Source organism: Erithacus rubecula, assembly GCF_903797595.1.
Source record: "Erithacus rubecula genome assembly, chromosome: 23".
Lineage (NCBI taxonomy): Eukaryota > Metazoa > Chordata > Aves > Passeriformes > Muscicapidae > Erithacus > Erithacus rubecula.
This window is the reverse complement of record NC_136675.1, coordinates 5,298,260-5,318,343: the sequence shown is the minus strand read 5'-3', so window position 1 is coordinate 5,318,343 and position 20,084 is coordinate 5,298,260. Positions and strand designations below refer to the sequence as shown.

General features: G+C 48.3%; 1 protein-coding gene across 1 annotated transcript in view; it reads right to left on the bottom strand.

Annotated features, from left to right (window-relative positions):
- CSMD2 (CUB and Sushi multiple domains 2) overlaps positions 1-20,084 on the bottom strand; it is a gene marked incomplete at its 3' end in the record, with an annotated part of 261,650 nt that overhangs the window by 76,768 nt on the left and 164,798 nt on the right. Inside the window, exons 19-26 of the mRNA XM_079325862.1 lie at positions 19,590-19,778; positions 17,883-17,999; positions 14,962-15,177; positions 12,142-12,330; positions 8,086-8,255; positions 5,754-5,910; positions 5,003-5,194; positions 2,684-2,810 (exon numbers count right to left, since the gene is read on the bottom strand). Coding sequence (XP_079181988.1) covers positions 2,684-2,810; positions 5,003-5,194; positions 5,754-5,910; positions 8,086-8,255; positions 12,142-12,330; positions 14,962-15,177; positions 17,883-17,999; positions 19,590-19,778 — 1,357 coding nt within the window. The remainder of the gene's footprint in view (positions 1-2,683; positions 2,811-5,002; positions 5,195-5,753; positions 5,911-8,085; positions 8,256-12,141; positions 12,331-14,961; positions 15,178-17,882; positions 18,000-19,589; positions 19,779-20,084) is intronic.

The following is a 20,084-nucleotide window of genomic DNA, read 5'->3' as shown; positions in this document are numbered from 1 at the left end:
CTGGGCTGCCTAAACCACCCCCATTTATTTGAGAAAAAACAACTTCAGTCTGTGCCAGGGGGAGAAAACCTTGATGCAGGTGATCCATGGGACAGGCTGGCAGTGCCTGGGAGCTGTTGTGGAATCAGATCTGGAGTTCCCTGCAGCAATTCCATCTATTCCACAGGCACAGCTCAGCTTTTCCTTCAGCCTGAGTCTCACTGGAGACCAGGCAGAGCCTCTGCTTCAGCAGATGATGGAGGGGAAAGAGCTTTATCCCTGAAGGGAAAGGAGTTTTATTCCTGCACTCTGACAATCCCTATTTCCCAATTACAGGCATGGAAATGCACCTAAAAAAAATTAAAATAAATAGAATTTTAAAAAACACATAAAAAGCAAATAAGAAATTGGGGAGAAGATATTGATATTAGTGTGAGAGAGGGGAAGTTGTGCCAGCTTAGCAAGGAGCAGAAAGGAGAGCCCAGCTCTGCCCTGAGAGTGTGAACAACCCTTGAGGAGCTTTTCCCCACAGCCCCAGTGACCATCCTGAGGTGTTTAATGCTGACATTCCCCATCCAAGCTCTGCCCACTCCAGCTTGGCTCTGCTGTGCAAGGCTGGGACCCCCCTGGCACAGAGGTGCCACCAAAGCCACCACCTCCCTCTGCCCCACAGAAGCTTCCTCAGCCTGAAAACTGTTTAAATCCTGTCCTTGGAAAGTGGAATATCCCAAAATACTGGAATTGGTCACATTCCCAAAGCTGCCAGAGCTCCAGGAGGGTTTGGGATGCACAGGGTGGGGTTTTGGGGTGGCTGGGCAGGGCCAGGAGCTGCTCTGGATGATCCTTGGGGGTCCCTTCCAGTTCTGGGGATTTTCCCACTCCTCTTTTTAGATGGAACTCTGCCAAGTGGAACCTGTCCATACCCATGAAAGAGGGATGAATTATCAACAGCAGTGGATTTTACAACACTGGGATCAGGAATCACAACCCACTTCTGCCACGTCTCTGCTCCCTGCTCCCAGCTGGGCAAGGAATTTCCATCAATTTCCCAGCAAACTTTCCTCCTTTTCCTCCTCCTTCCCCCTCTCCCCCAGCCCATCCAAGGCACTCCATGCCCCAAATTCACCCAGCAGCCCTTTGCCTTTCATATTTCTGAAGTTCAGACTCATTTTTCTCCCTGTCTCAGCCCCCTGCCCTTCCCCTCGTGCTGTGCAGATACAGCTTCATTCCAGAAGCTCTGGTGATTAATTTTCATGTAAGTTATAAATGAGAGCTTTATACAACTGTACCATGCGTGAAGAGGATTATTTTTCCAATGGATTACCATAAAAATGAAGTTGCTGGGAATGTGCTCTCTGGATTCCTGTGAGATCTCTGTGCTGCAGGAGCTGGGAAATGAAGGGACAGGGAAAGGGAGCTCTGATTTCTGGAAAAGTGTGGGTGCCTTTGATATCTCCTGAAACCTTTTCCTTCCACTTCTGGCTCTTTTGGCTGATCCCAAATCTCTGCTCATGTGGGTGATTTTAGGGATTACAAGAGCAAAGTTGCTTTGGATGGGGGGGAAAAGGGACCTCTCTACTCTGTCCTATAAAAACTTTTTCCAGGAGAAGAAAAATAGAGGAGATTTCCAGTGGAAGTTGCCTGTGCAGGGATTCAGCTGATTTGGCTGATTTTTTTCCTCTGTTCACACCCAAACCCATCCATTACTGAGCCACTCTGAAGGGCAGTGCTAATGCAGGGAATTTCTGCATTAAATAAAAATGGAAACACCACACCAGCCCTGTCTCCAGCAAAAATCCACGGGCTAAAAGCAGCACAGGGACAGGCTGTGCTGGGAGAGGTGATGGGTGGTGAGGCAGCAGGGAGGACAAAAGGGGATTCAGGATGGAACAGCCACAGGCTTGGGATGAGCCAGGAATGGCTGACAAGCACTGGGAGCTGTGGGAGATGAATAACAAAAATCAGATAAATAAATAAATAAATAAATAACCAAAATAATAATAATAGCAATAATAATAATAATCATAAAGAAAGTTATTACTATTCAGAACTTTTAAGGAGTGTTTCTCCCCCTCAAATCCCACCAATCAGTTAAAGCTTGGCTTGCCCATATGTTCCAGTTTTCTGTGGGCTTTGGCCAGCCTGGAATGTGTGGGAACACCCAGGGCAGCCCTGAAGGGCTGGGCAAACATCACAGTGGGGGTGGTGGGGCAGGAGGGAAGATCAGGGAGCAGGAACTGCCTGGATCCAGGGACATTCCCTGTGACTTCCCACAACACCCTCATCCCAGGATTGTGTCATTTGGGCATCCAGCACTTTTGGTTCCTCATTAATCCAAACAAAGGTTTGATTCTGGATGCACCCCATTAAGGAGGGGGTGGAAAGCTCCATGGACACCACAGCTCTGGGATGTTTGAGCACAGAACACCATGGGCAGGACCAGGACATGGTCTGGTGTCACAACAGGGGACACACAGGGCTCAAAGCAGAGCAGCACTGGGGGCTCTGAGCAGCCTGGGCTGGTGGGAAATACCCCTGCCCATAAATCCTCAATCCCACCCCTAATTCCCTGATTCTGGCACCAAACCAGTGACTTCTCCCCTCTTGTCCCTCTCAGGGCTTCTCCCTCCTTGCTTAATTTAATTATTGACCTGGAAAAACCAGCTGCAGGTGGGTAAGAAGCCAAAGCACAGGAGCAGCTCACCCAATGGTGCATCCAGGCTCTGCCTCGATGGTCCAGATGCAGTTGAGGTTGTGGTCATAAGGAGTTGGGTATCCTGGAGAAAGGATCCTGCCTGAGGCCTCTCCTCTGATTGTCCCTCCACACTCAGCTGCAACAGAAATATTTATGGGGTTAGGGAGAGGATTCGTGGGTTTCTGTGGCTCCTGCATGGCAACAATCTCACCCTGCAACAGAGATCACTCCTGGCTTTTTCCAGGGATTCTAAAAGCTTACAAAGAATTGTTGAATTCAGCTGGGTTATCAGAATTATTCTGCATTTCTGGCAAAGCTTTTCTCCACCTTCCTGAATCCCCAGGGAGGAAGGGCAGAGCCTGCCAGGACCCTGCTTCCCTGCTCCACACATTGGGGGTGAGGGAGCTCAGCTCCTCTGCTTGGATTCATCAGAAAATGAAGGATAAGAAGCCAAAGAACTTGTAAATGTCACTGTAAATGAACTGCAAAGAACGTGAGGATTTGGAATAATTTCCGTAACATATCCGTTCAAATTCTGTAATTTTCATTTCTTATGAGTTTTCTTTCATTTCTTTTTAATTTCCACAAGCTCAGACACGGCCTCATACCCAACACATGTAGAGCAAACAGGGTGAAGGTTAAGAAAATTCATAAATGACAGAAATTTATCTTTCTACATCAATAAATGAGGCTCAAATTCCAGGCAAGGAATGGCTCTGCCTCCTGGGAGAGAGAACACAGAGTGCCAGGGGCTGAGCACATCCCTGGGTGTGGAAATCTCCCAGTGTCCAACAACTTCCCCATGTGCTGGGCACAGCAGGACAGGAATCAGGAATCAGCCCCATTCATTCAACACACAAAACCCCAAATCAGCATTTTCCAAGCAGGTGAAAAGGGAAGTCAGGACTCAGCAAAGGGGAATTGAAATGTCTGGGGACGGGATCAGATGTCAGGCAGCTCTCAAACAACCCTGGCTCTGAGCTGTCACCTGCCAGGACAAACACTGATGTCACTGTCAGGAGGTGCCACTCACTTCAGCACGTCCAGAGAGAAAGGAGAAGGGCTGGGAAAGCTCTAGGAAGCAAAAAACCCTCATCAAATATGTGTTTAGGGCAGAGTATTTAATGCTAAAGCTGCTTCAAGTGCTCCCCACCACATTAATTAGTGCAGATGGGTAATTAATAGAAGAGTTAATGTCAATGGATCAGCAAAGCAGGGACAAGGGTGGTCAGGGTGGGGAATACACAAGGAAATAATTTCCTGGAGGTTTTTGGAGGAGCAGGAGGTGTCCCCATCCTGAGATACCTCACAGAGGATCCTCACCACAACTTAATTAGTGCAGATGCAATTAATACAAGAGTTAATGTCACACGGATGAGCAAAGCTGGGATAAAAGGTGGTCAGGGTATGGGATCCAAGGAAATCACTTCCTGGAAGTTCTGGTGGAGCAGGAGGTGTCTCCATCTCAGGGACCCTTACCACACACAGCTTAATTAGTGCAGATGCAATTAACAGCAGAGTTAATGTCAATGGGTCAGCAAAGCAAGGACAAAGGGTGGTCAGGGTAGGGAGTCCACAAATAAATAATTTCCTGGAGGTTTTGGAGAAGCAGGAGATGCCTCACAGAGGACCCTCACCACACTCACCACAATTTAATTAGTGCAGATGTAATTAACAGCAGAGTTAATGTCAGTGGATCAGCAAAGCAGGGGGAGGGGTGTTCAGGGAGTGGGATCCAAGGCAATCCCTCCCTGGAGGTGCTGGAGGAGGAGAAAGAGAAAGAAGGAGAAGGAGAAAGAAGAAGAAAGAGAAGGAGAGAGAAGAAAGAAGAAGAGAGAGGAGAAAGAGAAGGAGAAAAAAAAGAAGAAAGAGAAAGAGAAAGAAGAAGAAAAAAAAAGCAAAAAGAAGGAGAAAAAGGAGAAAGAAGAAGAAAGAAAAGCAGAAAGAGAAGGAGAAAAAGAAGGAGAAATAGAAGAAGGACGAGAAAGAAGAAGGAGAGAGAAAGAGAAAGAAGAAGAGAAAGAGAATGAGGAAGAAGAAGAAAGAAGAGGAAGAAGAAAGAGGAGAAAAAAGAAAGAGAAGGAGAAAGAGAATGAGGAAGAAGAAGAAAGAGGAGGAGACAAAAGAAGAAAGAGAAGGAGACAAAAGAAGAAAGAGAAGGAGACAAAAGAAGAAAGAGAAGGAGAAAGAAGAAAGAGATGGAGAAAGAAGAAGGAGAAAGAAGAAGAAAGAGATGGAGAAAAAGAAGGAGAAAAAAGAAAGAGAGGAGAAAAAGAAGGAGAAGAAGGTGAAGGAGAGAGAAGGAGAAAGAAGGAGAAGATGTCTCACCTACACAGGTGGGCAGGGGCTGGTCCCAGGCTCTCCTCTCCCCAGTCAGGCACACCAGCACCCTGGTGCCTCTCAGGGTGTAGCCAGGGTCACAGCTGAAGGACACTGAGCTGCCAGCAAAGTGTCCCTCGTCGTGCACCTTGTACCCAAACTGGGGCACGCCGGGGTCCTCGCACTTGATGAGCTCAAAACCTGCAGCAGGGAGGAAGAGCAGCTGGAATTTCACTGCCAGGAGGGTTTCACACAAAACCATGCTGGTGCTTTCTCTCTTTCCTTCTTGCAATTGTTTGTTGGGAAAAGGGGAATGTTGGAAATTAGAGGGGTTTTAATTAGTGTTGGAGTTTTGATCTGAGTTTCTGGATTGCTGCAGCCTTGACAGGGAGAGTTTGATCATATCCCAGGGAACTGGGAGAGGAGAAGAGGAAATGGGTTGAGCTGTGCCAAGGGAGGCTCAGGTTGGACATCAGGAGGAATTTCTGCATGGAAAAGGTGGTCAGGGATTGGAACTGCCCAGGGAGGTTTGGATCCCCAGCCCTGGAGGTGGCACTCAGTGCCAATGTGGGGATTTTGAAAGCTTTGACATGATGGGCTTGGAGGGCTTTTCCACCCCCAATAATCTTGGGATTCTGTGCTCTAATCCTGGGATTCTGTGCTGTCCACATTCCAACTCCACTTTGGTCACAAAGGACGCTTTGCTCACACTCAACACAAACCCACAAAAATTCCCAGCACAAGGGGGATTGCAACTCACTGGAGAACTGCAGCTCGAAGCCTTTGCTGGTGTTGGCACTGTCAGTGATGAACTCCAGCCACATGGAGCTGGAGGTGCTGTTGATGCTGGTGCCCAGCAGCTCTGAGCCACTGAAGGTGCCCAGCAGCCTGGCAGAGCTGTTGGTGCCATCGTAGACCTGGGGGGAACAGGAAACCCAGCCTGGAAAAGCTAAAGCATCACTGCCCAAGAGGCTGTGGCTGCCCCTGGACCCCTGGGAATGTCCCAGGATGGAGTTTGGAGCACCCTGGGACAGTGGGAGGTGTTCCCCCACCCAAACCATTCCAGGATTTCTCTGTAGTTTCACTGAGCCCTAGAACAGAGAAATGCTGAGAAATTATTCCAAAATGTGCTGAGGTCCCTTCAGACACATCACATCCCCTTGTCCCATTCCCACCTTGTCCCTGCTCTGCTCACAGCAACACCCTGGGCTGTCCTTTGGGTTATTTTTCTGGTGGAGCAGCTTCTTGGGAAGAGCCAGCAGCTCCTGATAAATGCCCTGATTTGGGGTCAGCTGCACTCAAATCCAGGAATTTGCCCCTGGCACTGAGCTGATCCTGGGTATTGGAGGGAAAATGAGCAAACAACCCCACTCTGAATTCCATCATCAGGCTGGAAAAGCAACCCTAACCCTTCAGGATTTGTCCCACAAGTGACCCAGGGGTGATCCTTGGATCCATGAGTGCAAACAGGAATAAATCCTTTAGGCAATGTGAGCTGAGATCCAGCAGTCTCAGCTAAAAGTCTGACTTGGTGAAGCTCCACCTGAGGAGCAGGATTTACACCCTGGAGGATCTGCATCCTCCTCATCACCCTGACTTTCTCTGCATGCAGGGCTGCATCTCCTCAGCTCTTTCTAAAGGAACAGCTACTGAAAAAAGAATTTTTTTTCCCCCTAGACTGACTCAGAAATGAGCCTTGAACTCGCTGTGATTAAAATAAAAACACAAATGTGTTTTTTTCTTCCTTCCTTTTGTGAGGACCAAGAGCAGCTCCTCGCTTGTGGAGATCAATAGGAACTTTCCTCAGATGAGCAGCTGATGACAAACCTGCTGAGAGAACGTAATTCCTCTGACAAGGAGCACATTCCTTGCATTAACAGGGAATCTTTCTCCCTTTCCAGTCACTTGTGAGCTGGAAACGTGGATTACACCTCTCCTGGAGTGTGACACTTCAATGAGGACAGAGGCATTCCTGGGAAGATGGCTCAGCACATCCTTGTAATATTAATGCCTCCTTCAAAAACCATCCCTTTGGTTAATAAAAAACTCAGCCTGGATTTGTCTCCTCCTCCACAGAGTCCTGGAGCTTGAATAATCTGAGCAGAGTTTGGAGTTCTGCATTTCAATCAGACCCTTTTTGGGACAAACCAGCCTGGATTCTTCAAAGCATTAAAAAAATGCTCAAACCCTCCCCCACTTCTGATGGATGAGGAGCTTTTCCTGTGCAATTCCACAGGTGAGAGCTGAAGTTTAGGCAGTCTGGGGGAAAATCTGATCTTGCAAACTGCAATGACCATGGCAGTGGGATGACACAGCTTTTTTCCAGAGGTCATTCACACTTGCTACCATTAAAATCCCATTAAATTTTAGAGCATTGTGTTGGGTTGCAATATAGAATGTGGTCAGAAATGTGTATTCTATCACCATCTGTGGGAGATATCTCCTGTTAATGAACCATCTTTAAACCAGCTGGGGCAATCATCTTTATCTTCCCACAGCCCACCCTCCCTCCAGGAGATATCTCCTGTTCATGGCCATTGAGTCCCAGTGCATGACTGATAAAATTACATCATCCCACTGGGAGATGCTCCACCCAGGGGGAGGAGCCAAACATTTCCTAATTAGATAAAAAACTGAGATTTTTGGACACCAAGGTTCCTTCTTTCCACTGGATTCCAGAGGAAAGCCAGACCTTTCCACATCATCCCTGCACCTTCAGAGGAAACTGCCCCTTCTCCAGGAGCACTGCTCCAGCTGAACCACATCTGCCACTGCAGGAGGATGCAGCACCATGGAATGGGACTGTGCCACCACCCTGACTGACTGACTGTGTCAGCTTGGATTCTGACTCTGGCAGTGTTTTGGGATTGTTCTTTGTAATACTGTATTTCTATTTTAATTTTCCTAGTAAAGAACTGTTATTCCTACTCCCATCTCTTTGCCTGGGAGCCCTTAATTTCAAAATTATAATAATTTGGAGTCAGGGGGTTTGCATTCTCCATTTAAAAAAAAAAATCTTCCGCCTTTATTGGCAAACACCTGTCCTTCAAACCAAGACAAGCAATTAGAGACATTGCCTGAGCCAGAATTACCTTGAGGACATCTCCTGCCTCCAGCTCAAAGGTCCTGGCTTTCAGCTGGATGCCTTTCCCAGGCTGGCTCTGGATGGAGTAGATGCACTCGTGGTTGTTGTTGTAGCTCAGGGGGTAGTTGGGGGACAGCAGCACACCCTGGGTTCCTGTCACGGACGAGCCACACTCAGCTGCACCAAGACACAAAGGGACATTTCAGTGACCCCACGCACGCCCTGGCCACACCACACATGCAGGTGACTCCTCCAAAAAGCTCAAAAAAAGCTTCTCCCTGCTGTTATTCACTGCAGAATCTCCCCTTCTCCATCACATTTTCCTCCAGCCAGGCTTCTCTCCTCCCGCAGGATCTGTAAATGTAAACCTGGGGGAAATCTGGGGGGAATTTTGGGGAAAATTTTGAGAATCTGTGGTGGATCTGCTTCTTTCTCTACTCTGAGTGTTTGACTTCCAGCCAAACCTGAAGTCAGATCTCAAAATTTGGGGCTCAAAATCTGGCAGAAGGATCCTGGGGAGAGGAAGAAGAGGGTGGCAGCCTGTCCTGGCTGTGAGGAGCTCCCAGCTTGGACCTGGCAAACCCCAAATTTATTTTGTACAATTCCAGTCCCAGACTCCCAGGGACACAGTGAGCAGACAGGGACAGGGGAACAGAAATCACAGTGGATCCCAGGGGTGTCCTGCCTGGATAACACCGGATCCCAGATCCTAGCAAGGATCCCAGGGCAGCTGGTTTGTCACACACATCCACAGCCCCTCAGCATGGGAGATTTGGGGGGATTTAGGTGAAATCTGGGGGGATCTGGGGAATTTTGGGGGAAATCTGGGGGAATTTGGGGGGGATCTTTGGAGAATTTGGGGAAAATCAGGGAGATCTGTGAGGAATCTGAATGAAATCTGGAGGAAATTGGGAGGAATCTGGAAGAATTTGTGGGGATCTGAGTGAAATCTGTGGGAAATCTGTGTAAAAGTGGGGGGAATCTGTGTAAAATTGGAATAAATCTGTGTAAATCCATGGGAATCTGGAGGAATCTGGGGGGAATTGAAATCTGGGGGGAATCTCTGTAAATATAAATCTGTATAAATCTGTATGAATCTGTGGGAATCCATGTAAAATTGGTATAAATCTGTGTGAAATTGGTATAAATCTGTAAGAATCTGTGTGAATCTGAGTGAAATTAGTATAAATCTATATGAATCTGTGGGAATCCATGTAAAATTCGTATAAATCTGTGTGAATCTGTGGGAATCCATGTAAAATTCATATAAATCTGTATAAATCAGTGTGAATCTGAGTGAAATTGGTATAAATCTGTATAAATCAGTGTGAATCTGAGTGAAATTGGTATAAATCTGTATAAACCTGTGTGAATCTGTGGGAATCCATGTAAAATTCATATAAATCTGTGTGAATCTGTGTGAAATTGGTATAAACCTGTATAATTCTGTATCAACCCACGGGAATCTGTATAAATCTGTGTGGATCTGCCTCTGAACAACCCCATGCTGAGGATTTTCTGTTCCTCTTGCCGAGCTCCCACGCGAGCCAGCCGTGAGTCACTGTTTTCCCAGCCTGTTTACCCTGGAAGATTTTCTGCTGTCAAACACTGGCTGTGCCTGCTCCTCTGGGGCTGGGGACAGGCAGAGCACTGCAAAGTCCCCCTCAGAGCAGTTTTTGGATCAAACCTCGTGTCTCTGAGCTCCTGGAGCTGAGGGACTATCCCAGGGCAGCTCCTGGCTCTGCTGCTCATCCAGGAAAGGGTTAAGGAAGGAGCCACTTTGGAGGTGACTTTGTGCTCTGCTCTTGCCATGGATGAAAAGCAGGATTTTGGCACAGAATCCCCAAGGATGATGCTGGGGATATCTCAGGGAGCTGTCCTGGCCAGAGGGCTGGGACAAAGGAACAAAAGCCACTCTCAGATCTCCCAAGACCATCTCCAGGACAGCAGCAGAATACAGAGTGTCTGGAAAAGCAATTAAATCTCCTGTGATCTTAATGAGTCACTCTCACTTGCATCCCCATGCAGGCAGATCTGAGCTGGCAGTGGGGACATTGACAGAGCTGTCACCCTGTCACAAAGCTCTGGGCCACCAGTCCTGGCTTTGCCCTGTTATGATAAACCCAGGCTGTTAATTCCCAGCCAGGAACAGCAGCCACTTAGTGCAGCTGTCTGAGGTTTGAGTTTAAAGCTCTGAAAATGATTTTTTTTCCTTGATTCTCACTGTCCTGATGAGCTTGATCTGCAGCCTGATTGTTATTCCTGTCCCAGCAGGGTGAGGCCCCAGAGCTGGGAAGTTCAGAGCACAGGGAGGAGGCAGCAGCTGGTTCTGGTGGGGAGTTTTGCCCTTCATTGGTCCTCAAAGCTCACCCAGAGCTCAGGACAACCTCCAGGTGAGAGCCCTGCCCTGGCTGAGCTGAAGAATCCCTCAGGTGACCAGAGCTGGGAATGATTTCCTATTTAAATTCTACATCAAAAAAACCCCAAAACTGTGACATCTTTTTCCCAAGGCCTGGAGCATCCTCCTTCCTCCCAAATTTGTGTCCCTGTTCTGCCACACTCCCCATGCCTGCCAGGTCAGGGTTCTGCACCCCACCAGGAACAGCAGCCAGGAGGCAGCTCTGTGCTGCAGATCAATCCTTCCCCTCCTCTCCCCTCGGATTCATTGATTTATCAGTGCTAAAAACAGATGGAGGGGCTAAAAAAGGACCTGCAGTGGTCAGGAAGGGAAAGGTGGGAGGTGTGAGAAACGTGTGGAGAGCAAGAGAGAGGTCAGAGCCAGGGGGGTTTCCCAGACACATCCATAACAAGGTGGGATTTGCCTGGATATGGAGATTACAGCATGGAATTACTCTGGAATTCCAAGGGGAATGCTTTAAACCCACAAAAGGGAAGACCAGCTCTGGAATCACTGGCCTGGGGTGGGGCAGGGGCACAGGGGCAGCTGGGATGTCATTGTCACCTCCAGGGGATGTGTCACTGTCACCTCCAGGGGGTGTGTCACTGTCACCCCCCTGTGCCCAGCTGGGAGGGCACTGAGCCCTCGTGCAGGGCTGGAAACTCCTTCCAGCTGCTTCCCACCCATCCCTGCTCTAGATCACCCGTGATCCCATCCCAGGATGTCACTTGTCCCAGGGATGTCATCTGTGCCAGGGATGTCACCTGTCCATACAGGGAATGTCATCCATCTAAGGGATGTCAGCCATCTATCCATAATGGGGAATGTCACCCGTCCATCCTGGGAATGTCACCTATCTACCTCAGAGATGTCACCCATCCATCCCAGGGATTGTCACCCATCCATTTTGGAGGATGTCACCCATTAATCCCAGGGATGTCACCCATCCATCCAGGGGATGCCACCCATTAACCACAGGGATGTCACCTATCCATCTGGGGAATGTCACCTGTCCATCCTGGGGAATGTCACCCACCCCAGGGAACATCACCCATCCATCCAGGGGATGTCACCCATTAACCACAGGGATGTCACCCTTCCATCCTCGGGAATGTCACCCACCCCAGGGGATGCCTCCTACCCACCCAGGGATGCCACCTATTCATCCTGGGGAATGTCACCTGTCCATCCTGGGTAATGTCACCCACCCAGAAATACCACCTACCCACCCACGGATGCCACCTACCCACCGCAGGGAATGTCACCCACCCCAGGGGACATCACCCATCCATCCTGGGGAATGTCACCCACCCAGAGATACCACCTACCCACCTGGGGAACGTCACCCACCCCAGGGGACATCACCCATCCATCCCAGGGATGTCACCCATTAACCACAGGGATATTACCCTTCCATCCCAGGGATGTCACCCTTCCATCCTGGGGAACGTCACCCATCCATCCTGGGGAATGTCACCCACCCAGGGATGCCACCTACCCACCCAGGGATGCCACCTACCCATCCAGGGGAATGCCACCTATCCATCCTGAAGAACATCTCCCACTGACCCCAGGGGATGTCCCCCATCCCCTCCATCCCTGCCCACCTCAGCAGTGCAGCCCAGCAGGACCAGCCAAGCGAAATGAAAGCACATGACCACCTACCAACACACCTTGGCAGAGGCGAACTCCACACCCGGCGTCTCCCGCCCAGGCAGGTGATCCTGGCTGCTCCCTCCAGCCGGTACCCAGGGAAGCAGGAGAAGCTCAGCACGTCCCCCACGCCGAACTGCAGCCCCTTCCTGATGCTGTAGGCTGGCACCTCCGGCTCCTCACATGGCTCCAGGTCGTATTCTGCAGGGGGTAAGTGGATTACATGGGTTGGCAGTGGGGAAATTTGGATTTTGTCCTCACTGGAGATGATCCAAGGGAGCTCTGAGCCTTGATCCAGTGAATCCATGAGTGTTCTAAACCATGGAAACGCACCTGGACGTCACCCTCCACCTAAAACTCAGGGGCTCTGTCCTTCCTGGAAAGGACATGAGGATCCAAGAGCCTTGATCCAGCTGCAGTGAATCCATGAGGATGGAATCCTGTTTGAGCCATGAAAACCCATCTGGATTTCACCCCCAACCTAAAACTCAGAGGTTCTGTTCTCCCTGGAAAGGACAAAAAGATCCAAGAGCCTTGATCCAGCTGCACTGAATCCATGAGGATTCTAAACCATGGAAACCCACCTGGATGTCACCCTCCACCTAAAACTCAGGGGTTCTGTCCTCCCTGGAAAGGACATGAGGATCCAAGAGCCTTGATCCAGCTGCAGTGAATCCATGAGGATTCTAAACCATGAAAACCAATCTGGATTTCACCCTCCACCTACTCTCACCCCAACACCTGGATTCCAGTCACCTCCAGAGGCAACAGGTCCCAGTTTTTGTCACATGGGGATTTGTCATTGTCCCTCTGCTGCAGCCCAGAGAGGATGGGTTGATTTGGGTGGGATTTCTGCTGCCTCTCCCTTTCTAATCCTGCAAATGGATGCTGCTGCTCAGGGACTGCAGGAGGACACTGAAGCTGCTGCTCCAAGAAAGGTCACGCAGGATTTTGGCCAACAGCCAAACTCATGTCTCTGACCCCACACCAGCTTGAAGGAAAACTCTTGTGAGGGTGTTTTTGTCAAAATCTCCAAGTCCAAAGCCTGTATGTTAACATATATATATGTAAAGAAAGCTAAAAATAGAACTGACTCCCATTTTTGCCTTCCAAGATAGGAAAGGAGCCTTGAAATACACTGAAAATGAGAGTTATAATTAGAGGCGAGCTTTTGAAAGGCAAAAAGTCATTTTCCCCTCATCAAAATAGGAGTTAATTGGAAATTTTCTGACTGGTTTCCACATGCAAATCCCTGACTTCAGAGGCCAGGAACAAAGGCACTGGGAACCAGGTTTCAGCTGCATCTATGGCAACAGCTCTGCCCGTCAGGGAGGGTGCCAGACCAAGCTCCACAGGAAAAATGGGAATTTCTCTCCTTCCCTGGCAGCTCAGGACTGGAAGGACACAGGGACAGAGGCAAGAACAGCACCAGTGCAATAAAAAAGCTCCTTTCCTTCACTGATTGCTGCAGGGAATGGCTCCTGGGGCACTCAGGCAGCAAAGATTGGCATTCCCTGCAATGGGAGCACTTGGGAATCATCAGAGGACACAGTTAAACATCTCCTGTCCTTCAACCAGAGGCTGCCCCAGTGCCATGAGCTGCCCTGGCTGCCAAATGTCCCTTTTTTGGGTCCCTCTCCCAGTCCCCACACTCCTTCTGACTGATCACTGCTGAAAATCAGGATTTCCTTTGAAAAATCTGCATTTTGGATCACCACACCTGCTCAAAGCCACCATCACTGTGATGGTTTAGCAAGCACAGCTCAGCATGGGATTTCTGGAACTTCTCTGGGCAGGAATTGTTCCCCTCAGCCTCCTCCTGGCTCCTGGAGTTTGGAAAATCTGGATCCTTCAGAGCCCTGCTGGGTGCAGCAGGAGGGGGCTCCCATCTGGTACCACAGCAGAGCAACTGAGCCAGCCCAGCCAGGGAAAAATGCATTTTCCAGTTTCCTGGAAGTGCCAGTGGGATCATGGAAACCCAACCTGGGATTTGCCAGGTGTGTTAAAATCCTGGAATGGTTGAGGTGAGAAGGGACATCCCTGTCAGGGCAGGGACATCTTCCCCTGTCCCAGGCTGCTCCAAACACCATCCAGCCTGGCCTGGGATACTGCCAGGGAGGGAAAGGAGGGAGGGAAAAAAGGGAGAGAGGGGAAGGAAAAGAAGGGAGGGAAGGGAGGGAAAGAAAGGAGGGAGGGAAAGAAAGGAGGGAAGGGAGGGAAAGAAAGGAGGGAGGGAAAGAAGTAAAAGAAAGAAGGAAGGGTAAGGAGGGAGGGAAAGGAGGAAAAGGAAGAAGGAAAAGAAAGAAGGAAGGGAAAGAAGGGAAAGAAAGGAGGAAAAGAAAGGAGAGAGGAAAAGAAAGAAGGGAAAGAAGGAAAAGAAAGAAGGAAGGGAAAGGAGGGTGGGAAAAGAGGGAGGGAAAGGAGGAAAAGGAAGAAGGAAGGAAAAGAAGAGAAAGAAGGGAAAGAAGGGAAAGAAAGAAGGGAGGGAAAGAAGGAAAAGAAAGAAGGAAGGGAATTAAGGGAAAGAGGAAAAGAAAGGAGGAAAAGAAAGGAAAAAAAGAAAGGAGAGAGGAAAGAAAGGAGGGAAGGGAAAGGAGGGTGGGAAAAGAGGGAGAGAAAGAAGGAAAAGAAAGAAGGAAGGGAAAGAAGGGAGGAAAAGAAAGAAGGAAGGGAAAGAAGGGAGGAAAATAAAGGAGGAGAAGAAAGGAGAGAGGAAAAGAAAGGAGAGAAGAGAAAGAAGTAAAAAAAAGAAGGGAGGAAAGGAGAGAGGGAAAGAAGGAAAGAAAGAAGGAAGAGAAAGAAGGTTGAGAGGGTTTGGGCAGCTGGTCCCACCTGAGAAGGTGATGTTGAAGCCCTCGTAGGACATGGAGAAGTCGGAGATGAAGCGGATCTGGGCGGAGAAGTTTCCGAAGAGCCCCGCGCCGAGCGGCGCCGGCAGCCGCGAGCCCGTCAGCTGCTGCAGCGGCTGCACGAAGCTCCCGTTCTCCGTCAGCAGCAGGTAGTCGTGCCCATTCTCCAGGTGGAACGTGTGGAAGGTGAAGAACACACCTGCAGAGTGGGGGGAAACCACCGGGGGGAGGGTCTTCAGAGGGAGTTGTCAGTGCTCAGCGCCCGGTTCTGCCAGCAGCAGGGGGAGATGGCGATGAAATCGATGGTGGGGGTGTTGGGGTGGAAATGGAATCAATAAAAAGACAAAACTCTGAGTGTGGTACCAGGCTCAGAGCCCTGGGAATGTTGATTCCTTTGTCAGGGATGACATGAAATCACTCTGGGGACGGAGCAGTGGCTGAGGGAGCAGCCCAGGAGAGCCTTTTATTGCAGAAGTGTTGGCTTTTAAATGGACAGCATGAGCAGCAAGGCTGGAGCTGGAGGGCTCGAAAACAAGCATGTTCCAGAAGGAATTCCTGCCTAGAAAAACAGGATTGAAGCCCAGCCTCAAGGTCAGGGAGGCTTTTGCAGAAGTGTGTCAGTGGTGCAGCTGCAAGGACCTGCCCATGATGGGCTGGATCAAAGAATTATGGAAATATTTGGGTGGGAACCACCTTAAAAATTGTCTGATGCCACCCCCTACCATGGGAAGGGACATCTTCCCTTAGACCAGCTTAATCCAAGAAAATCCCTGCTTTTATTCACTTTTCTTGTCCAAAATAAACCCCACAACAGCTCCAGCCACGGAAATCCCAGCCAAACACAGCAAAAGTATTTTTCCTCTTCCTCCCAAATTCAATTTGAACGATTTGAACCGTTTGGGGAGAAGGCTGTGACCTTGCTGCATTTGTAAATGAGCCAGAGAGGAGTAATGGATTACTTAAAGTCCCCTTCACACCTCCAGACACACAATGGGAAGCACTTCAGAAGCCTCCAGCGAGGTGATTTTTCATGCTGGAATTCAAACACCATTAGAAACACTTATTCTCTGGAAAATAATTCCAGCTTGGAAATAAAATATTAAAAAAAAAAAAAATCAACATAAAATGGCAGTGAGAGCAGAGCCAGGCAGGGTCTGAGCTCAGGAACTCTGTCACAGCATTGTCACACTGAGTTAACATGGCAGGGAGATGCCAAGCAATAAAAAAGCCTCTTTGCATTTAGATGGATTTTTCCATCCTGATCTCCCAGCTCTTGGGGCACCCAGGGCAGGATCCTGAGCCTCTGTTCTTGTGGGATTGGGATTGATCCAGGCTCAGACCCCTCTGGAGAGACACAGACTGCCCTGGGCAAAGCCAGGGATGGAATCTGGGCTTTGGGGGAGATCCCTGCTTGGCTTGACCAGGTTATTTCATTTAACCCAATAATTCCCACCCCAAGGGCTGGCTCTGCATCCCACCATTCCCAAAGTGCAGCATCCCAAAGAAACTGCAGGAAACCTGCAATAAATCCTCCTCCTCACTGCCCATTCCCTATTAACTTCTGGAGATCAGGGGAAGCTCTGGAGATCCAACATCCAACCCCACAACACCCAACTCCAGCTGAATATTCCATTTATTTACCCCTGGATCACTCCAAGTGCTTCCTGAAGGTTTGCTGCTCACACAGAGCTCTTCCCTGGCTGGAAACCAACAAGGAGCTTTTCCCATGGGATTGGGAACGAAGGAATTGTGGGATCATCCCAATCTTTATCCCTCTGCAGCACCTCACTGCCCTTCAGTGTCCCAGAAGGATTTTTATGACCCAAAGCTTAGGGCTGACTTTGGTAATTCCTTCTATACATCCATTCTGTGGAGAATATTTTAATCTCACTCTTTCCCCCCGCTGCAAAATTCCACAAAAACAGGAAACTTCCAAGAGTTTCCAAATGTTTGTTATTCCTACCAGAAGCACAAAACAGAGATCTGACCTGAAAACTGGGATGTGGGAAATGCAAAATGACTTTAATTCTCCTCTGACAGCAAATTCATACCCTGAGCTTTACTAAACCCAGCCTAAGGAGCAGAAATAACATCACCCCTCTGGAACCAGCACAAGAATAATTCAGTTGTCCTGCAGAACATTCCTAAATTCCAGGTTTTTAAGGTAAAATTCCAAGCAGAGTGTACAAGGCTCCTCCAGCACTGAAGGGCTGTGGAACTATAGCAAAAAGGGCTAATTATAAACTAATTTTAAATTATTTGTTACCAATTATACCTTTGCTCTGGTCTGCAATTTACTGTGGCACAAAACATCTCTGCAAACACAAAGCTGGGCTTTTTTTTTTTTTTTTTTTTTTCACCCCCCATTCTCTGCAGAAGAAACAGCAAAACAAATTAGAGTGGAGAGAAATCACTCTGAAACGGTGAGATTAAAAATAATGGTCTCTCTTTAGGCATTTAAATACCTTTAAAATTAAGCTGCTTTTAAACTCCACTTGTACAGCCTGGGAGTCCATAAAGTGTCACAGGAAAATAATTGTTGGAGCAGCTGGGGAAATTCCAGGACTTGTGCTTTGGCCATGTGGGAGATGTTCCCAAAAAATCTTGGAGGGAAGGAGCTGACAAATTCCACAAATCCCTCAGGAGGGGTGGATATAGTGACAGGGACAGGACCCAGAGAATGATTTTCAGGATATCTGGATTTAGATCCATTCACATCCTGAATTTCAGCAGGATTTTAACAGGAACAGGAGATAAATAAAAAATAATTTTTCCCTTCTCCACTTTAAAAGGATGGAGAGGTGACATCAAAATCTTGATCTTTTCCAGGGACAATGGAATCACCATTCCTGAGAGGAACTCTTGGATCCCACAAGGAAAAGTTTCTCTCCAAAGGTGTCTCACCTTTCCCATGGGATGTTTCTATTGTCCACGTGCAGTTCAAGTTGTTGGGATAAAAATCAGGGAATCCTGGGGAGAGGATGGTGCCACTGGAGCCACGGATGTAGCCCCCACAGAGAGCTAAAACACACACAAAACCAAAAAAATAAAAGGAGAGAAAGAGTTCAGTAATACAGGATCTTTCACAAGCTGAGAGGAAAAAAGGAAAACCAAAACCCAACACAGGAAAATCCAACAGAAGAGGTTGATCAACACAAATCAAATTGAGTATTGTTGGTCAAAAACTAACAAAATCCATGGGTCAACCCACCAAAATCCATGGATTAAATACCACTGGGAGCTTCCCAGCTGCTCTTTGGGCAGAGTTTCCTTTGCAGGGCCAGGAGTTGGACTCTACAATCCCTGTGGGATTCAGCTCTGGATATTCTGATTCTGTGAGCTGTAGGTTTGTCTGAAGCCACTCTAGTTCTGGTTACAATGCATTATATACTTTAGATACTTAACAACCAACCAATACTTTTATTATTACCTGTAGCCTATCATTACTAACATTACCATATTCATGTTACTATTCCCCAGTCACTACGAGTTAGTGTGTTACAGTTGAAGTTAGAAGTTGGGAAAATTCTGAGACCTTTTTTTCGATTTGCAACACCAGCAGTCTTGACTGTGGAATCTTTTTGCTTGGTAAAAATATCTTTTGTTTGAGGTGGGTTTATCCTTCACTCTAAGCCATAAAACCCCCTTCTAACCCACACACCTTTTGCCTTCTTAGTTACCCAGTAAGACTGGCTCAGCAATTCTTCTTTATCAAAACTTGTTTTATGTCTATTTCTTCTTCAAATTCTACATTTAAAGAGCTTTCTGCCTGTCCTAGGTTACAATGTAAGGATGTGCCCAAAAGTGTGAAACTGGGTGGGTCAGTGACCCTTATCTCTGTGAGAGATATCTCCTGTTAATGGGCCATCTTTAGACCAGCTGGGGCAATCATCTTTATCTTTCCACAGCCCATCCTCCCTCCAGGAGATATCTCCTGTTAATGGGTCATTGTTTAAAACTGGGTGTGGCAGTAATTCTTATCTCTGTGGGAATTATCTCCTGTTAATGGGCCATTGTTTAAAACTGGGTGTGGCAGTGATCTTGATCTCCTGGCACACATTATCTGCTAATGGGCCATCTTTAAACCAGCTGGGGCAATCATCTTTATCTTCCCACAGCCCATCCTCCCTCCAGGAGATATCTCCTGTTCATGGCCATTGAGTCCCAGTGCATGACTGATAAAATTCCATCATCCCACTGGGAGATGCTCCACCCAGGGGAGGAGACAAACATTTCCCACCAAGATAAAAACTGAGATTTTGGACACCAAGGTACCTTCTTTCCACTGGATTCCAGAGCTACCAGACCTTTCTACAACATCACTGCTTCAACAAGAGCATTTCATCTGCACTGCTATCACCACCCTGACTAATGGGGTGTTGTATTCTGACTGTCAGTGGTTTTTCTTTTGTACTATTGTATGTCCTTTATTTTTCTCTTTTTTCCTACTAAAATTATATTTCTAACTTGAGGTCTCACACTGTTTTTGCTCTCAAAACCATTACACTGCCAAGCACACACATCTCTGAGACCTTCTTGTCCAACTCTAACACTCAGCTCTGCCTCCTAAAATCAAGAACATCCTGCAGGTGCAACCAGATGTTTCCTCACCCTCACAGCTGGGCAGGGGCCGGCTCCACTGGAAGTTGGGCTCACACTCCAGGGCCTCACTGTCACTCAGGGTGTAGCCAGGGTCACAGCTGAATGTCACCAGGGCCCCCACGTAGAAATCGTGGCCGTGGCGCTGCCCGTTGACAGGGATGCCTGGGTCCAGGCAGTGGTCAGACTGCAGCTTCACAGCTGGGGACAGAGCACAGGGACACAGGGCACAGCTCTGGGGGTCAGGAGCTCAGGGGCAGCTCAGGACTCCCGTGGGATCCTTGTGGAGACTGCTGGATGTCCCCAGAGTCAGGGGGTGGAAGGGAGAGGGGGAATTCACAGAAATGAGGGGGTGGAGAGAGGATCAAAAGTGAGGGGATGGAGAGAGGAGAATCTCCAAATATGAAGGGATGGAGAGAGGAAAATACCAAAAATGAGGGGGTGGAGAAAAGGAAAATCCCCAAAAATGAGGGGATGGAGAGAGGAAAATTCTGGAAAATGAGAGGA